The sequence below is a fragment of the Epinephelus moara genome, chromosome 24 (genome assembly GCF_006386435.1).
Source record: "Epinephelus moara isolate mb chromosome 24, YSFRI_EMoa_1.0, whole genome shotgun sequence".
NCBI lineage: Eukaryota > Metazoa > Chordata > Actinopteri > Perciformes > Serranidae > Epinephelus > Epinephelus moara.
In genome coordinates, this window is record NC_065529.1 from 22,004,430 (window position 1) to 22,025,113 (window position 20,684).

Genomic DNA, 20,684 nt, shown 5'->3' on the forward strand with positions numbered 1-20,684 from the left:
CTGCATTTAGCTTTAGTTGCTTATCAAGCAAGTGCAGTGTTTCCCATACACTGATTTATTTGTGGAGGCTGCCACAATATCATAATTGACCGTCACATATGAATTTTGTATTTTTTATTTTATTTTTTTTAATAGGTAAAATCGAGCTAGGTCTAACCAGTGTAACTACAGCAACAGAAAGTTTGCTGATCTGGTGGGGAGTTTGCGCTGGATGAGTGTGAGTTGCTACATCTGGTTAGGGTCCGTGGTCTTGGACCATCCTATTTTTTCTGCTTTCTTGCTTCGGCTTTTCATTTCTTGAAACTGATTGAAACATGTTACTTGTACATTACCACAGTAACAGCAGCAAGATCTTTCCACCCCTGCAAATCAATTTAAAAAATCAAACACACAAACACAAAGAAATTGAGAAGACTTGAGTAAATCGATTTTTTCACATCACCATATTCCAGTTAAAACAATTATATTATTTGTTTGGGTACGGTTACAATAAGGAAATGTCTGTGCTGTATGTAGTAAGATAATTCCAAGGTCTGAGAACATTGTGCAGAATATTTGGGATTTATCAGTGTTAGCCTGTTAGTATGATAGCAGCATTTAGCATACAACTGGTTTTACATATCAAGGTTAGTTTACTTGTCTATTCAGTGCAATTCAGTGTGAGAACAGCTGTACACTGTTTTTTGTGGCTCCGGGGAAGATTTCCAAAACTCCAAAAATAACCCTGTCCAATAAAAGATGCAATTGAGTTGCATTATCAGAACTGTGGGATACAGGGCTTTTGGAGTGGCACCCATGCTGGGGACCAAAAGGAAGGATATGTCGGCCTGTGATGCTTTGATTTTGATGATTCTTTTTTGTAAGCCACCAGACTTTGTGGAAGTACAATCCTAAATTTGCTGGAGCACCCCTTTACAAGGAAGTCAGCAGGAAAATCAGCTCTTTTTAAGCATCCTATCAACCCTGAAAACGGTTAACTAATGCCAAAGTATATCTGAGCTCTGGTTTAATACTATAATGCTCTGTTGTGTAATGCCATAAAATTCACAGTCTTAACAGAAACTTAGAATATGTGAGCAGAAGAATTAAAAACTTCATGACAGGTTGTTAATTTCAGAGTGTATTCAACTAAGTATCTGCTAATATACGTTGGTATTACTGCATCGTGACTCATACTGCAGTCGATGATGCGAGGTGCACTATGACCCCTTCCAGTCAACGAGGGAAGGAAAAACACATTTCAAGGCTTTGGTGTGTTGTTAAATCATTGTCTTTCATTTTGACTCTGCTAATTGATTTACAACAACATTCAACAGCTATCACTGTAATTAACCCGCGTTTCAATGACACAGGCTTAACCTTGACAAGCAACTTTAAAAATATCACCCGCATTAATAGCCAGAGAGGACAGGAAAAGGGCATAGTGTTTGTGGTGTCAGTACATGGCTCAGAGAGCACAAATGATCTCATCAACTGGGTGTTTGAGTGGCCTCACATAATCTCCCAGCATGTGCACACATAAGCGCCAGGGGAGCATGAAATGAGGGAGGTCTAACAGTCACACTTCTGCCGCAGTGTCTCTCAGCACTGGACATGGCTGCCTGTGATGGTGATACTCCCTCAAGTCTTGGAACACGGACAGATGGAGAGATGGAGAACTGGAATGGTGGCAAAAGGGTGGTGTGGTGACAGCAGATGGTTCAGATGGAAGGAATCTCCATTTATAATACGGAGAAGAGTAGAAAAGCAGTTTGTAAGGATAACACTGGCTAGCAACAGCATGCCACATTTAGTATGAGGCATTATCGCGGGTTACTGATCCATGACTATATTGAAACCATGTGTGAAGTGTAAACACAGCAGAACCACCGCTCTCGTGGTATGATATTTATAGCTGGGGAGAATCGTGGGTTAGTGATACTGCCAAGAACAATGGTGCAATTAATTTAATTTATTCTCTGGATGTCTCTTGGTTAGCGTTGGGATGTGAAATACATGCAAATGGATGCAATGACCATTATGCAGTATTCTGCCATGAACCTGCCTAGCTGCAGTGAGTAAAAAAGTTAAGAGAGTAAAGCTGCATGAAACCCAGAGAGCTAACCACTACTGTAATCACTGTGATTTCCGAAACTGTGCAACTGAGGCCACATTTCTATTTTCTCTACCATCAGGTTAAGAGGAGGAAACATCAAGCAGCTCTTATAGAGGCACATGAGAATAAATGAAGCCCTTCTTTGCTATGCCCTTCCGCTGAGTGCTCAACTTCACAAGGTCGCTCAATCACATGCGGCTCCCCTCCCTGTGGCATCCAAAGGCCCTATCTGATCGCTGGCTGGCTCCCCCTGGCCCCATGGTGTGAACCAGGTGCTGCGATGACAAATCGCTCCTGGCAGCAATAAGAGAACAGAGAGAGCAGAGCTCAATTAGCTCGAGCTCCAATCCCAGATCCTCTATTGATTTCCCACGGATGAGGAATGGCAGACAGGAGAAAGCTCAATCAGACATGCCCATGGGACCTGTCTGTGTGTGCGCGTCTGTGCGTGTGTTTGAGAATCAACAGGGGACGAATTGGTGCCAAGACAAGGTGCTAGGAGGAGGTGCATACATTAGCAATCCATAGTCTTTATGCATACATGATGGTTAAGTAATAGTGTTGTCTGCTGATCATGACATGAGCCTTTAAAAGCATGCTAGGCTGTCCTAACCCAGATCAAATGGAGATGGAGACATTGGTTCCCTGAAGGGCAAATCAATCTGACAAGTCATCAGCTCCATGGTGCATCTCTGGACAATTCCTTCACTTCCTCAAATTAACCTTCACAAGAGGAATGAGGGGGGCGGAGAACGTATGGAGTCTGACAACCACATTTGTCCTTTGCTTATTATGGCTTGAACCTGCCTCCTTAGGTGCAACGTGTACATTTTTGCCCAAATTCATAACGTGTGCATAGATTTGTTACTTGGTCCATGACAGTGTGTGGATGGGTTAGGACGATGTATTGTAAGAGTTTGGGTTCAAGAGTTTAGGCAGTGGGAACTATGTGTATACATGTCAGCTGGAGAGAGCAGCGTGTATGCGTGAAAGATAGTGAGCAAGTGCTGTTGTCCCTTCAACTGTGATTGCCCTGTCTCACCAGACAACTATTCAAGCTAGATGTTTGTAACTCTTCCACAGCCCAAAGGGACCCATGAAACTGGAAATATAAATGGATTAAAATGCAAACCACTAATTGTGTCTCAGGTTCATCTCATACACATGCACGACTCTGCGGCAGAATTATTCTTACTCGCCCACTTGTGCGCTCTGTGTGTCTCTTGCATGCTTCTCTTGCTCTCTATCTGTAACTTCTTGATTTCCTATTAGAAATACCTGTTCACCGAGCCAGCTGGTGTCCAACCCACGCTCATCCCGGGTCAGGAGCAGCGTTGCCCTGACCCATTTAAATCAGCTGAAACACTGGTTTTTTAAAGGGTAATCAATCTCCCTGAAGACAGTGAACTTGCCTATTGCATATTATTATTTTAATATATTATACAATATGTGAAAGGCTAAAATAACCAAATGCCTGTCAATATAATAACTGTTATAATGTAATAATTTAGGCTTATTTGCATACCTGTGTGTTACTGAAATATACGTACAGCGTATCATAGCAACCTTTTCTAAATAGCACCACATAAACACCTGTTCCATTAGTTACTGCCTTACAAGGTATTCTGTTTTTAAGAAATCATTTCAAATATCTTTGCAGAACTTATGCAGCTATTTTGAATGGCAAGTGTACTTGTAGGTTGATTTGATTCAATTTTCCACTTTGTTCACCTTAAATTCTGTGGGATTGAGCTCTGAAGACTGAGAAAGCCACGGTAAGTCAGTTTGAGCTGTCCTTCACATTCACTCTTTACAAAAAGATATTTTCACTGCTGTTGAGGTTAGGATTGGGTTATTTAAAAAAGTTATGATACCAGTACCAATACCAGTACAACTGAAGTGAAACCGATAGCAACAGAGTACTTCATTTGATTTATTGATTTATTGGATAGGACAGTGTAGGCATGAGGGGCGGATGGGGGCGGTGGCATGCAGCAGGGGGCTGCAGGCTGGAATCAAGCTTGTGGCTGCTGCAGCAAGGACATTGCCTTTATACGTCGGACGCCTGCTCTACCCACTGAGCCACCAGGCGCCCCAAGTACTTCATTTGATACCTTTTTTTGCTACTTCATTTGATTCCCACCATGTGAATGGCCACAAGACGCCATGTACATGTGGTTTTACCGGACTTTTGAATGTTTCGGTGCTATCTCAATAACAACACGCTCAACTTTACAAAACCACAGGCTGTATAAAGTGAAGCTGCTGCAGGTGCTGATAAATCACACGATGCATCAAATCAAAGAACGCCTGCCGTGATTGCTAGTTATTTTTTTCTTGATCTGGCTACAAAAGGATTAAATACGGCTTTTGTTTGCCTGAAAAAGTGCCCAAAATACTTGGTACTGGGTTATTTTAAATACATATTGAGTATCAATACCCAGCCCTAGCTGAGGTGTGTGTTTTGGGGTGTTATCCCGCTAAGGAACTAAAATGTTCAGTGGGCCAAAATCTTAAAGGCATGGCACACTTATGTAGCCTGGAAATCCAGACTCAAATCTAGAAAGATTTTGAGTCTGGCCCTCACTGATACACCCTTCATACCCAAGGGGCGGCACTAACTGAGGCATTTCAAATGCCACTGCACGCAATTGGATAGCACGATAGCCAATCAGAGCACAAAATAAGGTGACATATTCATTGCACTAAGCCCCATTTGTTTGCCGAACAGTGGGGCTAACTGATATATTATGCTTTTGCCGTATCCCGTCGGCAAAACAGCAAAAACGTCCTTCCTGGAAACGAAAGCTTCTAGGGCAGTCTTCTGTTCCTCTCTCAAGGAAAAAGATAAGTGTAGTTGGCTTAGCGTTTCTTCCAGAGCTAAATTGAATGGACGTGGTCCTTCGGCAGCTGCCATCTTGGCTGTTTACTTTTAGACTCTCACAGTACAGCGCTGTCCTCATCATGTTACGCCCGCCCAGAGCCCGCCTCTGTCAGATAGACTGATCTGATTGGTCCGATTGGCGATTCAGCCGGCTCTGCTCATCGGGGCCAGATCCCCGCGCAGTGCAAATTCAAATTTGCTAGGGGCGGGGCATCTGGATTTCCAGGTTAACACTTATGAGATATGGTGAAAAACAGTAGCGAACACAGCTCCAAAATCTTGAATAATATATGGGTTGCACAGGTATGATGAATATCAAAAAACAAACAAAACACCAGCACTTCCAGATAAACAGACAGAAAACGCATTAAATAAGTAAATTTATCTGAGTGAGTGCTGGTGTCCTGTTTGTTTTTGGATCCATACTTATGAAATATGCCTTAATAGCCTTGTTTTCAGACAGCCATTACCCTGGCTAAGATCATAAACTCTCTCACAAATCACACAGAATGTTGATTGACTCGTGGCAGCAAAGAATGCTCAAGTGCGTCTCCAAGAGTCCCAAGTAAACACTGGATGACATTATTACATAGAGAAAGTCAAGAGAAATTAATTAATTTAGAGTTCATCTGCAATGCTGTACTAATTACACCTAACTTAGCTGACAACCAATAATGTGGAAAGTAAAAGACTAGAGAGCAGGGCAATTAAATTAAAGCGAGCGTGAGGGAACATCTTTATATATACAGTACTGCATGTTCTTTACAAAGTAATAACAAATATCAGATAACATCTATGGTATGATTCCACCACATTACAATCACAGCACAGACATGCAGAGGCGAAGACACAAGGCCACAGCAACGCCTACATTCGTTCTAACATGAAACAGAAGTTTGTCAACTCCAATTTTACATTTGTACAAAAAAAATAAACATGCTGGATATGCAACATGTGTCACAACACAGTTTGTTGAGATTTTTCTTCGCTTGCTGTTATTTGAATGCCTAAACAGCAGTTTAAATAAATAAAGGTTAAAATTTTCTTTAGGGACTGCGTCAGCCTCTCTACCAATCAACACTTCAACACGACAGAAATGCACCTGCTGTTATTTCAAATTGCAATCACTTAGTTTTGCAGCCTCTATAGGCTTGTTAACACAATGTATGGGAGAGGAGGAGAAATGTGGTAAACTGAAACATAATGCGTCTAAATCTAAATCTGCTGTTCGTCAACAGCTGTCATTTAGGAAAATTACAGAGACTGCAGTCGACGCTGAACTCAGTTTTATCAAAGTTGAGCTGAGAAATGTGCAAGAGCTGTGGATCTGATACATGGGTTTCTGAGTTCACAGAGCGAAAGCCCGTCTCATCAAGCAAGTCCACCCACTCTGCATCGGTCTACAGATGTATGCTTCACTGAGGCTGCACGACTGAGTTTTGAACTTTTGCTCTATATCTTGGGGACTTTGAATGGACAGCCTTGAAATACACACACGCACACATACACACACGCACAAGCTATATGCTCAACCCCCACACATTAATACATAAAGCTGAGAGTGTGTCCATGCGTATGTCTGCACAGACCAATTACATTGCATCTGGCTCATGATGAATACATTTCAAGGACTAACACAGGGTCAGCGCACTCTGGGTTTAGACAATAGCTTCCCACATTGTTGCAGTGGTTTCAAATGTACTAGAGCAAAACAAGGGTCCCATGGTGGACAAAAACCCCAACCCTATATCTGTCACTAACGCAGGCTTTTAATGCACTGTAAGCAAATCTGCAGAAAACCATTACATGAGGTGGAGCCTTTCTCTTATAATGGCACACCAATACAATGACCCACACAGCATATAACTCAAAAAAAAGAAAAAGGAATTCATCACCTGGAGAGCCACTTCTCCCTTAAAGCACACAAACCCACTAACCCCCAATGCTGTCCGCCTGTTACAAGCAATGTTCATTCTTTCTCTGGCCTGGCCTCAATATGGCAGGCCCAGTGTGTTAGCTGGACTAAGTACTCGTCCCTCCATAGCTGCCCCTCTATTTAGTGCTTGTGTAATATTCTGCCCGCTGGGAATGAACTCCATTACAATGGTAGCCTGTTTTCTTCTTTCTCTCCTTTTCTCAACGGCTTTGCATTGCTTGTGTTTATAACACAGGCAACCAGCATCTCCCACGGGCCCTCGGCTTCAGTCGGGAAGGTGATTTCTTTCCCTCTAAAATAACCCATCATGGGGGCCCTTGCATCACAGGTGACTCTTGTGATTAAAAGTTGTTGGCGTCCCTGGGGGGCCGCATGTGTGTGCAGATATGTGCGTGAGTTGTCAGTGCAACAATACAAGTATGTGTTTGGACCTATTTGCTTTTCTGCACAATGACTGAATGAGCTGTTTTATTTCCATCACAGTCGTGTGCTGTAACACCCAAAGGACACAGCCCTGTATAACAGGGCTCCTTTCCTTCTTTCTCATGCAGTGTGAAGACAGGATGGTGCACTTTTCATGACACATTTCTGTGGCTCACCTGGCTCGGACAAGAGCAACTGCCTCTCTGTGGCTCCATACATGTTGAAGCACATTAGACATGGATCCAGACATCTCCATATGGGGATGAAAAAGCAGTGCCTGGGCTCCTATGGGATTTAGCCAGCAGGCATGAAACTGAAGGGAGCTCCTCACGTTGACTTTAACAGGATTTAGCTAGATGAAAGGCTACAGAGAGGAAAAGAGCGATACAAAGAAGCAGAGAGACTGAGAGAAAGAGCACGTAGAAATGGAGAGGAGGGGAAGGAACCAAGAGAGGAAACAGTGAGATGACAGAGTGGCAGGAAGACACGCTCGGAGCACCGCTATAAATGTTTGGGTATGTATCACCATGAAAGTAGTGCTCAATAATACCAATACAGACACTTTCATACATGACAGAGGACAGTGTTGGAAAGGTAGTAATAGTTGTGTAGAAGGGGAGATGGGTGCTGAAGCTGGCCGGGCTCAGGAGTGTCACTGCAACAAGGAGGAAAGTGGTATAAGTGGGACCAAACGTGAGTTAGAGCAGAGTCACTGAGTTGGAAAGGAGGAAAATATTATGTAGTTTTGCTTGAGGGGCAATGGGGGCTGAGGCACTAGGGGGCATGCATAATGGTCCCGCAAACAGGATGTGAAAATGCTGGAATAACTCAGAGGAAAAACTAAAGATTACACACACACACACACACACACACACACACACACACGCACAGGTGAGCCTCAGCTTCCAAATTAAGACCACACACACATGCCAGTCGAAGCTGAAAAGTTGTATCATGATCAACAGCTCAATTATGCAACAAAATTAACACATACATGAACACACCTCCATATCTGCGTGGGAGGAACTAATGCTAATGTGCCAATCTGTGCCTCTTTCACCTCAGAGTGGAGCCTCCTCGCTTTGCACGCCTGCTTTTGCCTTAAACAACGCAGCAGCACGGTGAACTACAGCAGCATGCAACAAGCCTGCAGGTGTAAACCAAGAAAACAAACACACAGACGTACACAATAACTTTTACACAGACTCACATACTGTACTGTATGCATGCACACATATTGGGATATCTGACAAGGATAATATTATTAGGGAAAAGGTAAAACAGATTCACAGCTGCCACTTGACTTTTAAAACTCATCTATTTTTATTTGCCTTTTTTTTCTTAAAATAATTTGTTCCTCCTCCATCTCATTTTACATTTACAGGAGGCAGAACACTCACAGCTCACAATGACTGTGAGGCTCTCTGCAAACAATGTCGGAGGAACAAAACGTTATTCTGAGATGGAAAGACTTTATTCTCAAAAACAGTTAACTCAGTGTGGTTGGAATACTGTGGATTCTGTAAAAAAAAAAAGAGATTCTGTTCATGGTGAACAGAAACACAAAACTGACAATGACTTCCATTGTCACTACTCTACAACATCGCAAAATAAAGTTGTAGCACCATGACTTTATATTACGTTCAGTTGATCCAAATGTAAGGTACCTGAGTGAATACCAAAGACACAGTTACATTAAAACTACTGATAGTAACTTTTAAGAAGTTACTAACTCTCCTCCTCTTCCTACTGCTTCCAGTGGTATTTGCTTGCATCGACTGTGGAGCACTGAAAACAACCAATCAGAGCCGAAGAGTGTCTAACCCTTAGTTTCTACTTACAGATGTGACTGGCGTCCTTAGATCCGTAAATATACGGATGATGCGTCTAGTGTACAACGCAAGGAAGGGCATTTCTTTATTAATGGATAGAAACCTGACAGAAACTACCTGTAGCGATGGGGGAGAGGCTAATTTTGTCAGTTTTTCACCATCCAGTAGTTTGGAATACACACTTGGAACATTACCGGGACAAAAACAGGACCAAAATTGCATGCCAACAAATAAATGAAGATGTTGGCCTGTCAGGTATGTAGTAGGTTTTGTGAAATATTTAATTAAAAAGAGGTATTAACACCTGAACAAGTCATAATGACAATCCGAATGTATATAATGTGTAACTATATTTTAACACAATAACATTACTCAGATTCAAAATGTGTTAAAATTAAATAAACAAGTTCTCTTTAATCAACAAACTCACTCGACATCAACAGGCAACTGAATTGAAGAAAACAGCCTGTTAGCTAGTTAGCAGCCTGTTAGCTAAGCTAACTCTGTCTGTTCCATGTTTTTCTCCTCACTGACTTGGTCAATCCATTTGAGATTTGGCACAGTGGTAGAGGGTCATGGGAGGATGCAATATTACAATATTACATCAATTGGCCAAAGGGGGGCGCTATAGCAACCGATTGAAATTGCAAACTTTGAATGGGCATATCTCATGCCCCGTATGTCGTAGAGACATGAAACTTTGCACAGAGATGCCTCTCCTCATGAGGAACAAATTTACCTCAAGAACCCATAACTTCCGCTTATATAGATTTTCCGCCATTTTGAATTTTTTGAAAAACACTTCAAATGGATCTCTTCCTAGGAAGTTTGAGCGATCTGCATGAAACTGGGTGAACATAATCTAGGGACCAATATCTAAAGTTCCCTCTTGGCAAAAGTTGGAAAACTTACTAAAACTGAGCTTCTATAAGGCAATGAATATTGCGGAGGGCGTGGCTCATCACATAAAGGTGTATAACATCTCAAGGGTTTCACCCATCACCACGCAACTTTGTAGGCATATGACCACACATAATCTGAGGGGACCCCTCCATTATTGACCCCATCAAACAAAATGGGGGCGCTAGAGAGCTAATTTCTTATCTAGGCCAAACTGCCATATCGATTTTTACTAAACTTGGTAGATATGTAGAACAGGATGCCTCAAGGTGACTGGAGAAATTTAACTCTAACTGGCAACTGGGTGGCGCTATAACAACAGAAAAATGCTTAAAAATGGCTAAAATGCGACCGATCGCTGTGGCTCCCCCTGTGGGCAAATGTTTTGGGTTTTTTTTCTAATTTTTGGTAAAACTAAGTCATGGTATGGTATGCTGTACATAATCATGGAAACTGTCAGTGTGTCATTCTGTCAGTCAGTCAGTCAGTCAGTCAGTCAGTCAGTCAGTCATTCTGTCTGTCCCACGTTTTTCTACTCACTGACGTGGTCAATCTATGTGAAACTGCATATGGATTGGCATAGGTAGAAGGTGACAAAGCTACCAATGGGTATGGACTAGTCAAGTATTAATCAAGATTCTGTTGCTACATCGCCTATTTCTCACCTCAATTTTTTTTTTTCCAGAAACATTTTTAGCGTACTCTTTAGCTATAAACGAGCCAACTTTCTCATTTTACAGCTAAACAGTACACTGAGATATGTTTCTGAGAACATCTGAGGTGAGAAATAGGCGATGCAGTAGCAACATTCATATTTGATGAGTGCAGCCTAAGTTTGACATTTTGAATGCAGTTCACAAGGCGTGATTGACATGATTCGACAGCTGCGTTAGAGACTCCTCGGCTCTAATTGATTGTTTTTGTTCATGGCCAGTGGAAGCACTACAAGGCCACAGAGCAGGAAGAGGAATACGATTTTATTCACATTTTATCAGTCTCATTTAGTGCCGTGTAAATAGCTTCAGCAAATATGACGAAAGTTATTTTTTTAATAAACGTTACTGACTACACCTTTAACCACACACAAACCAGCTCAGGTTCACATGCATTCACAGAGTACATTGTCTCCCCAGCCCCAATCTCCCAAGTGCATTTACCAGCAAGCTGCTATATGTGATTATTAATTGCATGAGTATTTTAGGATTAGATTTAATATGTGTGATGTCACCATATCACAAAATGTGATAATAAAAAACTGTACATAAGTATATGATTATTCATTAGCAGCAAAGATGGGTGATGCCTCTGAATTATAATGTTAAAGCACTAAAAAATAATCAAAGATTAATTTTACATATTATTTCAACGATGTTACTGTGATACAATTTTTTTTTCCCCATGATAATTAATAATTTGATATAGTGGCGTCTCTTATTCAGACATACACCAACAACAAGGGTGTGTTTTAGAAAAATGTCATCATTTACTCTAGCCCATAAAAATTACAGAAAACTGCCTTAAGCCCTGAGAACAAAATGGATGTCGAATTGGACAAAACATCCATCTGCCACTTTCTTTATGGCACAGGCACAAGGCAATAACGAGGTTATTTGGCTGTTGGTATTTGCTGCCTGCTCCTGCTTCGTGCCTACAGGTGATGTGAGGGAAACCTCAATAAATTCAGCCATTCTGTCAACAGACTGTTCTATACGTGGATATGAAGAAAGTGGAGCTATTTATTTTAGCATGAAAAATAAATATGTCCTCGCTTAAAGAGCCGGGGGCCGAAATTCAAACAAAGCTGAATGCTCTAGTACACCCAGCTGAGCTACATAACATCTCACATACAGTATTTAAAACACACACTGGGCTACACACTGCTTTATGATTCTTTTTTTCTTCCTCCCAATCATTTCATTTTGACTTTTTTTTTTTCCTTTATGTTGCTCCGGCTTCACATGCAGTATCCCCATTTCATCTGTTTTCTCTTTCCTTTTCTTACAAAGAATAATAATGTTTAAGGTAATGAATGCTGTAAGGGTACATACTGGAGAAGTGAGCAAACAAGAAAAAAGGAGGCTTTGTCATCTCCGACTCGCGTCTCTGCTATTCAGTGCCAGCAGTACACTCACATCACTTCTACTCCTCTCAGTACAATGAGCCTGAGACATCAAAGCAGAGGACTGAGAGGGAGAGAGTGGGAAAGACGGAGGGAGGGAGACAAAAGCGTAAAAGCGACTGAGGGGAGAAAGAGTGAAAGGGAAGACAGACACCAAAATACCTGTTTTTGTGGAAATGTATGGCGTCATTACAGCTGTATATTTTCTGCTATACTGCCTGCCTGGCCGCTGAATGCACGCCTGCCTTTTCCACAGCATATGAACCATTCTAATCTCCCCAGTCAGAAGTCACAGTATATAGCATATATTCATGTATGCAGCGGAACATTAATGGCCTTCCCTATAGACACTATCAAACTCATTTTATGCAGTACCAGCGGAAATAAGCAGCCACAGAACACATGCTGTCAAAACTATTAGCTGAAAGAACAAGAAATGTTTTTAAAGGTAGAACAATAACAAGTAAACCAGTCCATCCAGGACTTCAAATGCTAAATAAATTACCAACGAGGGTTGCCTATTTGAAGGCCACAAGCGCTGATTGCCTTGATATTTAAGGCAAACAAGCAGAACAATGCTCTCTCCGTAACATATTGACAGATGAAATCAATAACTGAGACTGGTCTTATTCACCTGTGCTGGGGCACGCTTTTTAATTTTAATTTGTGCTCATATTTTTGAGTTTGAGAGAGGTAATTTGTGAAAAAAAGAGCTAAATGCAAATGAGCAGCTCTCTCGCGCGCGCGCTCTTATTGTGAAATGATTAACATTCCTTCCACAGATCAGAGCAGGTTTCTCAGCTCCCCTGGTTGAAATGCTAATGGTGCTTCCAACCCAGTTTAATGTCAATCCTATTCTACTTTTTTCCCTGTTAGGGAGGAGCTCCCTGTCTCTATTTCCATACACAGCAGCAGGAGGGACAGACAGCAGGCTTACTCCCCCATCTGGATCTAGGGAATCAGCCCAAGACAGAAAGGGAAAGAGGAACAGGAGGAGGGTGGAGGAGGATCCTCTTGTCCATGCGGGAGTTTTTTTTTTTTTTTTTCTTCCCTTGGTAGGAAGGGTGCAACGAATGCAGACTTTAAAACCTGATTTTACTTTTGCAGAATTCCACCTTTTAAAAGGCTTCAATAATAATAGCTGATGGCCCCATACCAGGACAGAGTGACAAGTCTTTGTAGTTTTCTCTCTCCCCTATTGATTGCATTTCTTTTTCATCCACCGTATTCATTTTTTTATTTTCCCACCACAGCCCACTGGGTAGCATTCACGTGAGTCCAAACAGAATCTACACACAGTGGAAATCTGAGTGAAGCAATGTATCACCTGCTGCGGTGTTAAGGTTGGTGGGTTTTTAACATTCATCTATAAAGGTGTGCAACACCGGTCCGTGCACTGCTGTGCCATAAATATGAGGCAGAACTCTTTAACAAATGCCACCATTTCCACACCCGCACCACTAACACTGAGGCGTATGAAAAATTCTACAACAGAGTATTAGGCTCGGGCGAAATTGAGTTTTCTGGTGGTGTAATATTGACAGAATATCTATTTTAAGAGCAGACTGCATTACAGTCGATTTATCTACATTCACAGCCTCTCCATGGGTTCTGGATGTTTAAATTAAGAAAGCTAGCCTTATTCTGGTGAGGTTAGAAAAGCAGACAGACATGTAAAAGTAATTTACAGTATAGGGGCTGTGAGAGATCACCTCTCCAGTAGATATGTAGATTAGTAACATGCAGAGATGGGGATTCAAGTCATATGACTTCAAGATTCAAGAAGTTTATGCACAGTGGAAAACTCAGCAGTTTGCACCGTACAATGACATTCTTAATTGCCAGTCTCCCTTGACACAAGACAATGCTAAAATTAGAATTAAAGTTTAAAAACCTAAGTTAAATTGTAAAGAGCACCATGCCTCATGTAAATCAGTCAGCTCAATGACTTGACTCGAGTCAGACTCGTCACAAACAAGAGGACTTAAGAATGACTAACACTAACAAAATATTCGACTTGAATTTGACTTGATATTAGGACAGGTCAGTTTAAGCCAATTTAGCTCTCAATAGCCAGACGCCTATTAACCGGTAAATAACTGGTAAATTTTTAAGAAAAAAAAAAGAGCAAAATAATGTGAAATACAAGAGGTGCTTTCTCATTAGTCCAACGCTCTATTGACTCAGTCAGCTTTGGTGCCGCATTTAAAAGCGCTCTCATTTAGATGTAAGGAAATCTTATTGTTTGTGTTGTAAATGTCGTCTTTTATTCTATTTTCAGCTGGCTTTGCCAACACGCAGGTGGCTAGCTGCGTTAAGATGTGGAAACAAGGCTCTACTCTCTACTCATTCGCTGCACATTCAGCAATTAGCACTGGCAGGACAGCATGGCAACTGGTCACAAATATTCTCTGTGGTTAACCGTTGACATCCCTGCTTGGTATTCATCACTTAAGACTTGACTTTGACTTGAGACAGATGACTCAAAAGGATTTTACTTTTTTATTAAATATTTTTAGTCTAGATATTGAGAAGTTATGTATTGTTTTTGAAACATGATTGGTGTGATGAGCACTAGTGCAATGTGTGCAACCTACTATGACGCAGCAGATCAGCAGAGGCCAACAGCAAGGCAGCTAACATGAAGTTGGCTAATCGTAAAATAACTAGGGCTGCCCCCGACTAAGAATTTTCCTAGTCGACCACTAGTCATCATTTAGGGCTGTTAGTTGACTAGTCGCCCGCATGTTTACGTTAATAATGTAATTATTAAATCGTGTATTTTGGGCGGGGCAACACAATGGTCTGTCTTTAAACCGATTTAAATTTGGAATCTCGGGTGGATAAGCAGAATTTCATATTTGAGTTGACGTATCTTGCTTGACTAATGCTTGACTAGACGTGACTTGGTTTGATTTTCACCACAGTGACTTGAAACTTGCTAGTGACTTGCACATGTGGGATCATTCCCATCTCTAGACTGGCCCAATATGACAACTCCCAGGTGTGAAGATATGTTTTATGTGTAAAACTGATTTTTGAAAGCATTTCCTGCCAAGTCAAGTCAGCATGTGTAAATACAGGTTAAAAAAGGGGGTATCAAATGCTACTCTGCATTACAACCACGCCTTGCCAGAGATGCTAACAGGAGACGCAAACGCAGATCATTCCAGGGATGTGGGAGTGACAGCAACGGGGGAATTAGCGGTGTGATGACTGTCAACACACAATCCGCACCGTGGTATCGTTACAGGGCTCATATTGTTTAGTTTGGAGTTATTAGCTTTCTGAACATAGAGCTGAATCACTTGTAAAACACCCAAAGCTGCCACTCATCCTGAGCTGCGAGACTTTCAGAGACAAGCTTTGAGTTAAATTTGCATTCTTATTTTTCAGCTGCACACGAGTCTGTGCTGCGTGTTAATATGCGTGTGTGTACATGTGTGAAGGTGCACATGTGATGACGAGTCTTTCAAAGAAGAGTTTTGCTGTGGAGTACAGGGCTGCGATTTATCATGCCACTACAACTGAAAATGATGGCATATAATCACACAGACTCCCAGACTCTGCTTCCCTCAGTGAAACATGGACATATGCCAAGGTCCCTAGTCTAATGAGCGCTGTTGTCTCAGTGACAAAGCGCTAACCAGACAGACAGGGCTGTATGAGTGTGCTATGACAAGATACATGACTGCAAAATCAAAGGCAATTCAACAGGTGGCAAAAGCCTTTTTTTAAGAAGCAGCTCTGACTTTTCTTTGAAGTCGTGCTTTAAAATAAGAGACCAATCTGGCTCATGTGCCGAACTGTTACCAATCAGGCTTCACAAGAAGAAAAAGACAGAATCACTTGATTGTTCCTACCTTTGGGTCAGCAGTCAGCAGCTTAAAGGCCTCGTACACCTGCCTCTCTTTGACTCCTCCCCCGAGGTCAAGGAAGTTAGCTGGCTTTCCTCCGTGCAGGTCAATGATGTCACACGTGGCCATGGCCAAACCGGCTCCATTCACTGTAAAAAATGTGCTGTCACGTCAGTTCAATTAATAATGTGTACTAAAATATAGAGGATAACTAAATAGTAGACTCAAGTACTTTCCCAGAACGAGACTTATGGTGTCAGGTGCAGCCATTTTATATACTGAGTGAGAGTTAATGGTACTGTAACCTTATAATGACCTAATGAATTTATTAAGCGTAATGAAGTTATATCTGACCATTAAGTTCAGGCTAGAGCCCAGAAATTGAAACAAAAGTCCCTGAGAGGAAAGTGTGATGCCAGCAGCCATGAGTTAATTAAAGTAACATTACCGCCGCCGAAGGAAAGATGACATGTACTGTACAAACACCCACAAAGGAATCCAGCAGTAAATTATCTACCAAAGAAGAGCAAACAGCTGAGAAAAAATGTCAAACTTAAAAAGTGAATCGGTTGGAAATCTTCTAATCAGGAATATTCAATGCTTCAAGTCGAGCAACACAGAGAAAATTTGATTAGGACTCGACTCCCGACTTCAGAGAAAGGAGCGTTGATTAAAAGAGGCTCTGCTGTGCTTTTTTGCGGCCGGTGTCATCATTTAGCCAACTGCCGGCGCGGCCACCCTGCTGAGTTGTGCGGGAGCCAAGTGCACAAAAAAAATGTCTTACCTCATTTGGTTTAGCCAAGCTGAACTTGTGTCCTGGCAAGCTCCCCAACCGAGGTCTCAATAAAAGGGAAATTCGCTTTAACAGCTGTCACTTTGGTGGCTTACAGAGCTCTCAAGGAAGCTGCAGGGCCTTAAAAGCTGTTGTTACTTTAAGAGAGGCTGGGAGCTGGGGATGCAGAATGTGTGTGTGTGTATGTGTGCACGTGTGCATGGGGGGGTTGGGGGTAGTGCTAACAGACATCTAATGTGTTTATGAGGCTACGGGGTAAGACGAGAGAGCACCTGTTAGTGCTGCTGTACACTGTAAAAGCTTTGATTTATGACAAGAGAGGGGGCCTTTAATGAGAATGCTAACAATCTGGCTCACTGGAGACTTTCTGGGCGGATTATAGCTAATTAGAACGCATTGGTTACGGCAGCATTCCTTCTGGAGTCCACGGAAAGCTGCTTGTAATGTGGACTGGTGGAGAGCCCAGGCTGCCTTTACTTTGACTAAGTTTTAACTGTGTCCGAGCTTTTCACTTATGTGACTTAAGAGACACATTAAAGCCTTATGCCAGGAGGGGTTTGCTTATGGGAGAAATCATTTAATGGCGTGTGTGTGCGTGTGCGCAGGAATGAGTTCCATTTCAGGGTTTTGTTTCCATACCAAAGCAGGCAATATTTCCGTCCAGTCCGATATATTTGAGGTCCCACTTGGCTGCCTCCATCTCTGTGGGGTCGCTCTCAGTCATGTCGTCCATGGCGAACACGGCTTTCTGACGGAACTCAGCGTTGTCGTCGAAGTTGATCTTTGCATCAAAGCAAACCACTGGAGGGATGAGGCGACGACAAAGACAGAGTTAGGAATGAAGACGGCAGCAGAGGAAGCACAAAAGTGAGAAGGAGGGAGGTGGCAGGCGAGGGGAAGAAGGAAGAGAAGGACGACTTCAGATGTAAAAAGCCAGCTAATTATCATTTCTAAAACCTGAAATTAATGAACTGAGGGGTGTCCCCTCGGCCTACTGGTCTTAATTATTTCAAAGGTTGGCTCGCGAAGGCTTGTGTTTCTGACACTGCCTCTAAGGGACAGACCATTATAGTAAATGGACATTTCCTTCACACTTCAAAGAGAGTGCATTTCAAAGAGGCTGCACTCATGAAGCTACCTGGAAAAAATAGCAGCCAATAAATTAGTCAAAGGGCTTTTTGTACACACGGCAACACTTAAATAGTGACTGGAACTTTAAAGGTCTAGTGTGCAAGATTTAGGGGCATCCACTGGCAGACGTTGAATATAATATACATGATTATGTTTTCTTTAGTGTATAATCACCTGAAAATAAGAACTGTTGTGTTTTCATTACCTTAGAATGAGCTGTTTATGTCTACATGCGGAGGGGGTCCTCTTTCACAGAGTCTGCCATGTTGTTTCTACAGTAGCTCACAATGGACAAATCAAGCACCGTCTCTAGATCAGACCATTTGTGTTTACTGTATGTGTTTTTGCATTTTCATGTCAGCCAACGTAGTTCTACATGCTTGGCACATGGGAGGAGTTTCAGTTGGCTGCAATCTGCATTCTTACAGCTAGATGCCACTAAATCCTACACAGTAGACCTTAAAAGTAAAAGGCCAAGTATATTCATTCTCTTTTCTTCGCTGAGATATAAGGCTTTGACACACTGTGACAAAAAAGAACAACAAAACAACACAAACGCCTGCAACTATTTTGCATCAAACTGTCCCTACCTCCAGCAGCGTCAATTTACTAAAGTTGCAACACTCAATAAAAAGTTTTGCAAATAGATTTACAGGCACTGATGCGAATTCGCAACAACTACCAGTATCCTATTGAGGGAGAGCAGCACCTAGCAGTTTGTCGTGGGTAGGTTGTTGTGTGTGAGTTTGATTGCAGCGAAATGTTCTGAGTGAATTTCCTCTCATAAACAGCTATATAGTGTGAATGTTTATGGCTTTTATTGTGAAAGGTAAGAACAGAAGGAGTTATTCTGGTATGCCCTGCCTTAGTCAAGGTTGAAAGGAGTAATAAAGGTCGCTGTCTTGATCCAGACTATGGCTTCAGTTGTATAGGTGCAAAAAGATTGGTTGATGCCTTTATTCGCACCGTAGAAAGCTCAGAAAATTTGACCTTAATAAAATAAAAAAGTAGGAGCTTTTTCACTCTGTAACATTCGTGTTTTGTGTGGAAGTGCCCCTCACAAAAGCAACAGTTCAAAAAAATATATATAGATGTTGATACCACTGTCATTTGTCAGTGTTGTCTGTACAGTAAATATGTAGCTGGAGCCAGCAGTCAGTTAGCTTGGCTTAGCATAAAGACTGGAAACGGGAAAACACCAACCTCAGCTCTGTCAAAAGGTAACAAAATCGGCCTACCAGCAAATCTAAAGCGTAGTAACTTAAGCGTCATGTCATGTCTGTTACATGTAAAACCGTCATATTCCAGTTTTTAAGGGCAAGGCCCAGTGAGACTCGTCTTGTCATTGCCATTGGAAGGTACATTAGGTGCAGCACATTTCACCCTAGTTCCAGTCTGTGTGCTCAGCTAAGCTAACCAACTACTGGTCCTGGTTTCAATTTTTTCAAAGAGATATGAGAGTGGTATCAATCTGTCCACCTAACTCTGAGCAAGAAAGCAGATAAAATGTTGAACTATTCATTTAAAGAAATTAAATCCCAGCTCATTTTAAGCATGCTGGGATCTGTTTTTAAATTTCTCTTTTTGACATCAGTAATTTCTCAAACTTTCAGGACTATTATGGAACTGTCTGTTGCTATTTATGTCTATCAAACCTTCAGCACCAACTTTTCTACTGAAAAGCACACTGCAGGTTAACAGACAGCCAGATATGTAAGAGTGAGAAAAGGTAACAAAATGTGGAAACATGGGAATTGGCTTTGAGAGTGACAAGCACACAGAGAAACACAAACTCAACACGTAAACAGACACAGGGTACATGCAGCAGGCACGCTCTCCTGGGACTGAGGAGTCAACATACTGTGTCCTCCAGGTAAAGTTGCACTCCCACTACACAATTCCTTTTGTTTTTGTTTTGACACATCTATTATTGCAGTCCATCTACAAAATGAATTCAGCTATTACCAAATGAGACAAAAAAATACAAATTTTCCACCCTTGAGAAATTTTCCCTTTCCGATACACGTCTGTTGAGTGCCTCCCGGAAAATAGCAGCGCTCCCTTGTGACATGTGAACAAATCGAACCAGAGAATGGGTTGATTTTAATGTGAGGCTTGTCTACAAAGCCTGCCTCAATCACAGCCACTGCTTCTTCCTGCTGGTAGAAAAGGAAACTCATACCTCTCAGTGAAAATTCACCGTTTGAAAGGAGTCATTTTATTCATTAATATTCATAAGAAATCATGAAACAACAAACTTCTCTTGTCAATCTTTGATAAAGCATACTTTGAACAAGAATCTGTTGTCGAGGAGACTAAATAACATCAAAGAAGTGATGCATCTTCAGCGTGTTGTAATACGTCTCAATAGGACACATCACAGTCGATCTGTGTTCGGTGCCATAGACAAGACAATCACTCTTATTTCTTTGGGAGAAAACAAAGTTCAGTACAAGTTCAACGAAAGCAGCAGCACAACAGCTTGAATATGCTACGTGACTATGTATAATGTGTCTCTCATCTGAATGATGGGCACCTGAAATGTTTACCTGCTAACCTCCACTTGTGTCATGTTGTGCAATTTATTGTGTTAAGTGACACTGAGGGAGGGAAATTTACACATTTCTCTTTTTTCTTGGGGAATTCAAGTGTTTTCATCTATCAGGGAACACTTAAGAAAGGGAGACAGAGAAACACATGTACAGACTGTAGAA

The 20,684-nt window shown here is 41.7% G+C and overlaps 1 protein-coding gene across 1 annotated transcript in view; it reads right to left on the reverse strand.

Moving 5' to 3' along the window:
- The window catches only part of suclg2 (succinate-CoA ligase GDP-forming subunit beta), a 131,562-nt gene that overhangs the window by 40,652 nt on the left and 70,226 nt on the right, over positions 1 to 20,684 (reverse strand). Inside the window, exons 8-9 of the mRNA XM_050037883.1 lie at positions 17,479 to 17,640; positions 16,053 to 16,195 (exon numbers count right to left, since the gene is read on the reverse strand). Of these exons, the coding sequence (XP_049893840.1) occupies positions 16,053 to 16,195; positions 17,479 to 17,640 (305 nt within the window). The remainder of the gene's footprint in view (positions 1 to 16,052; positions 16,196 to 17,478; positions 17,641 to 20,684) is intronic.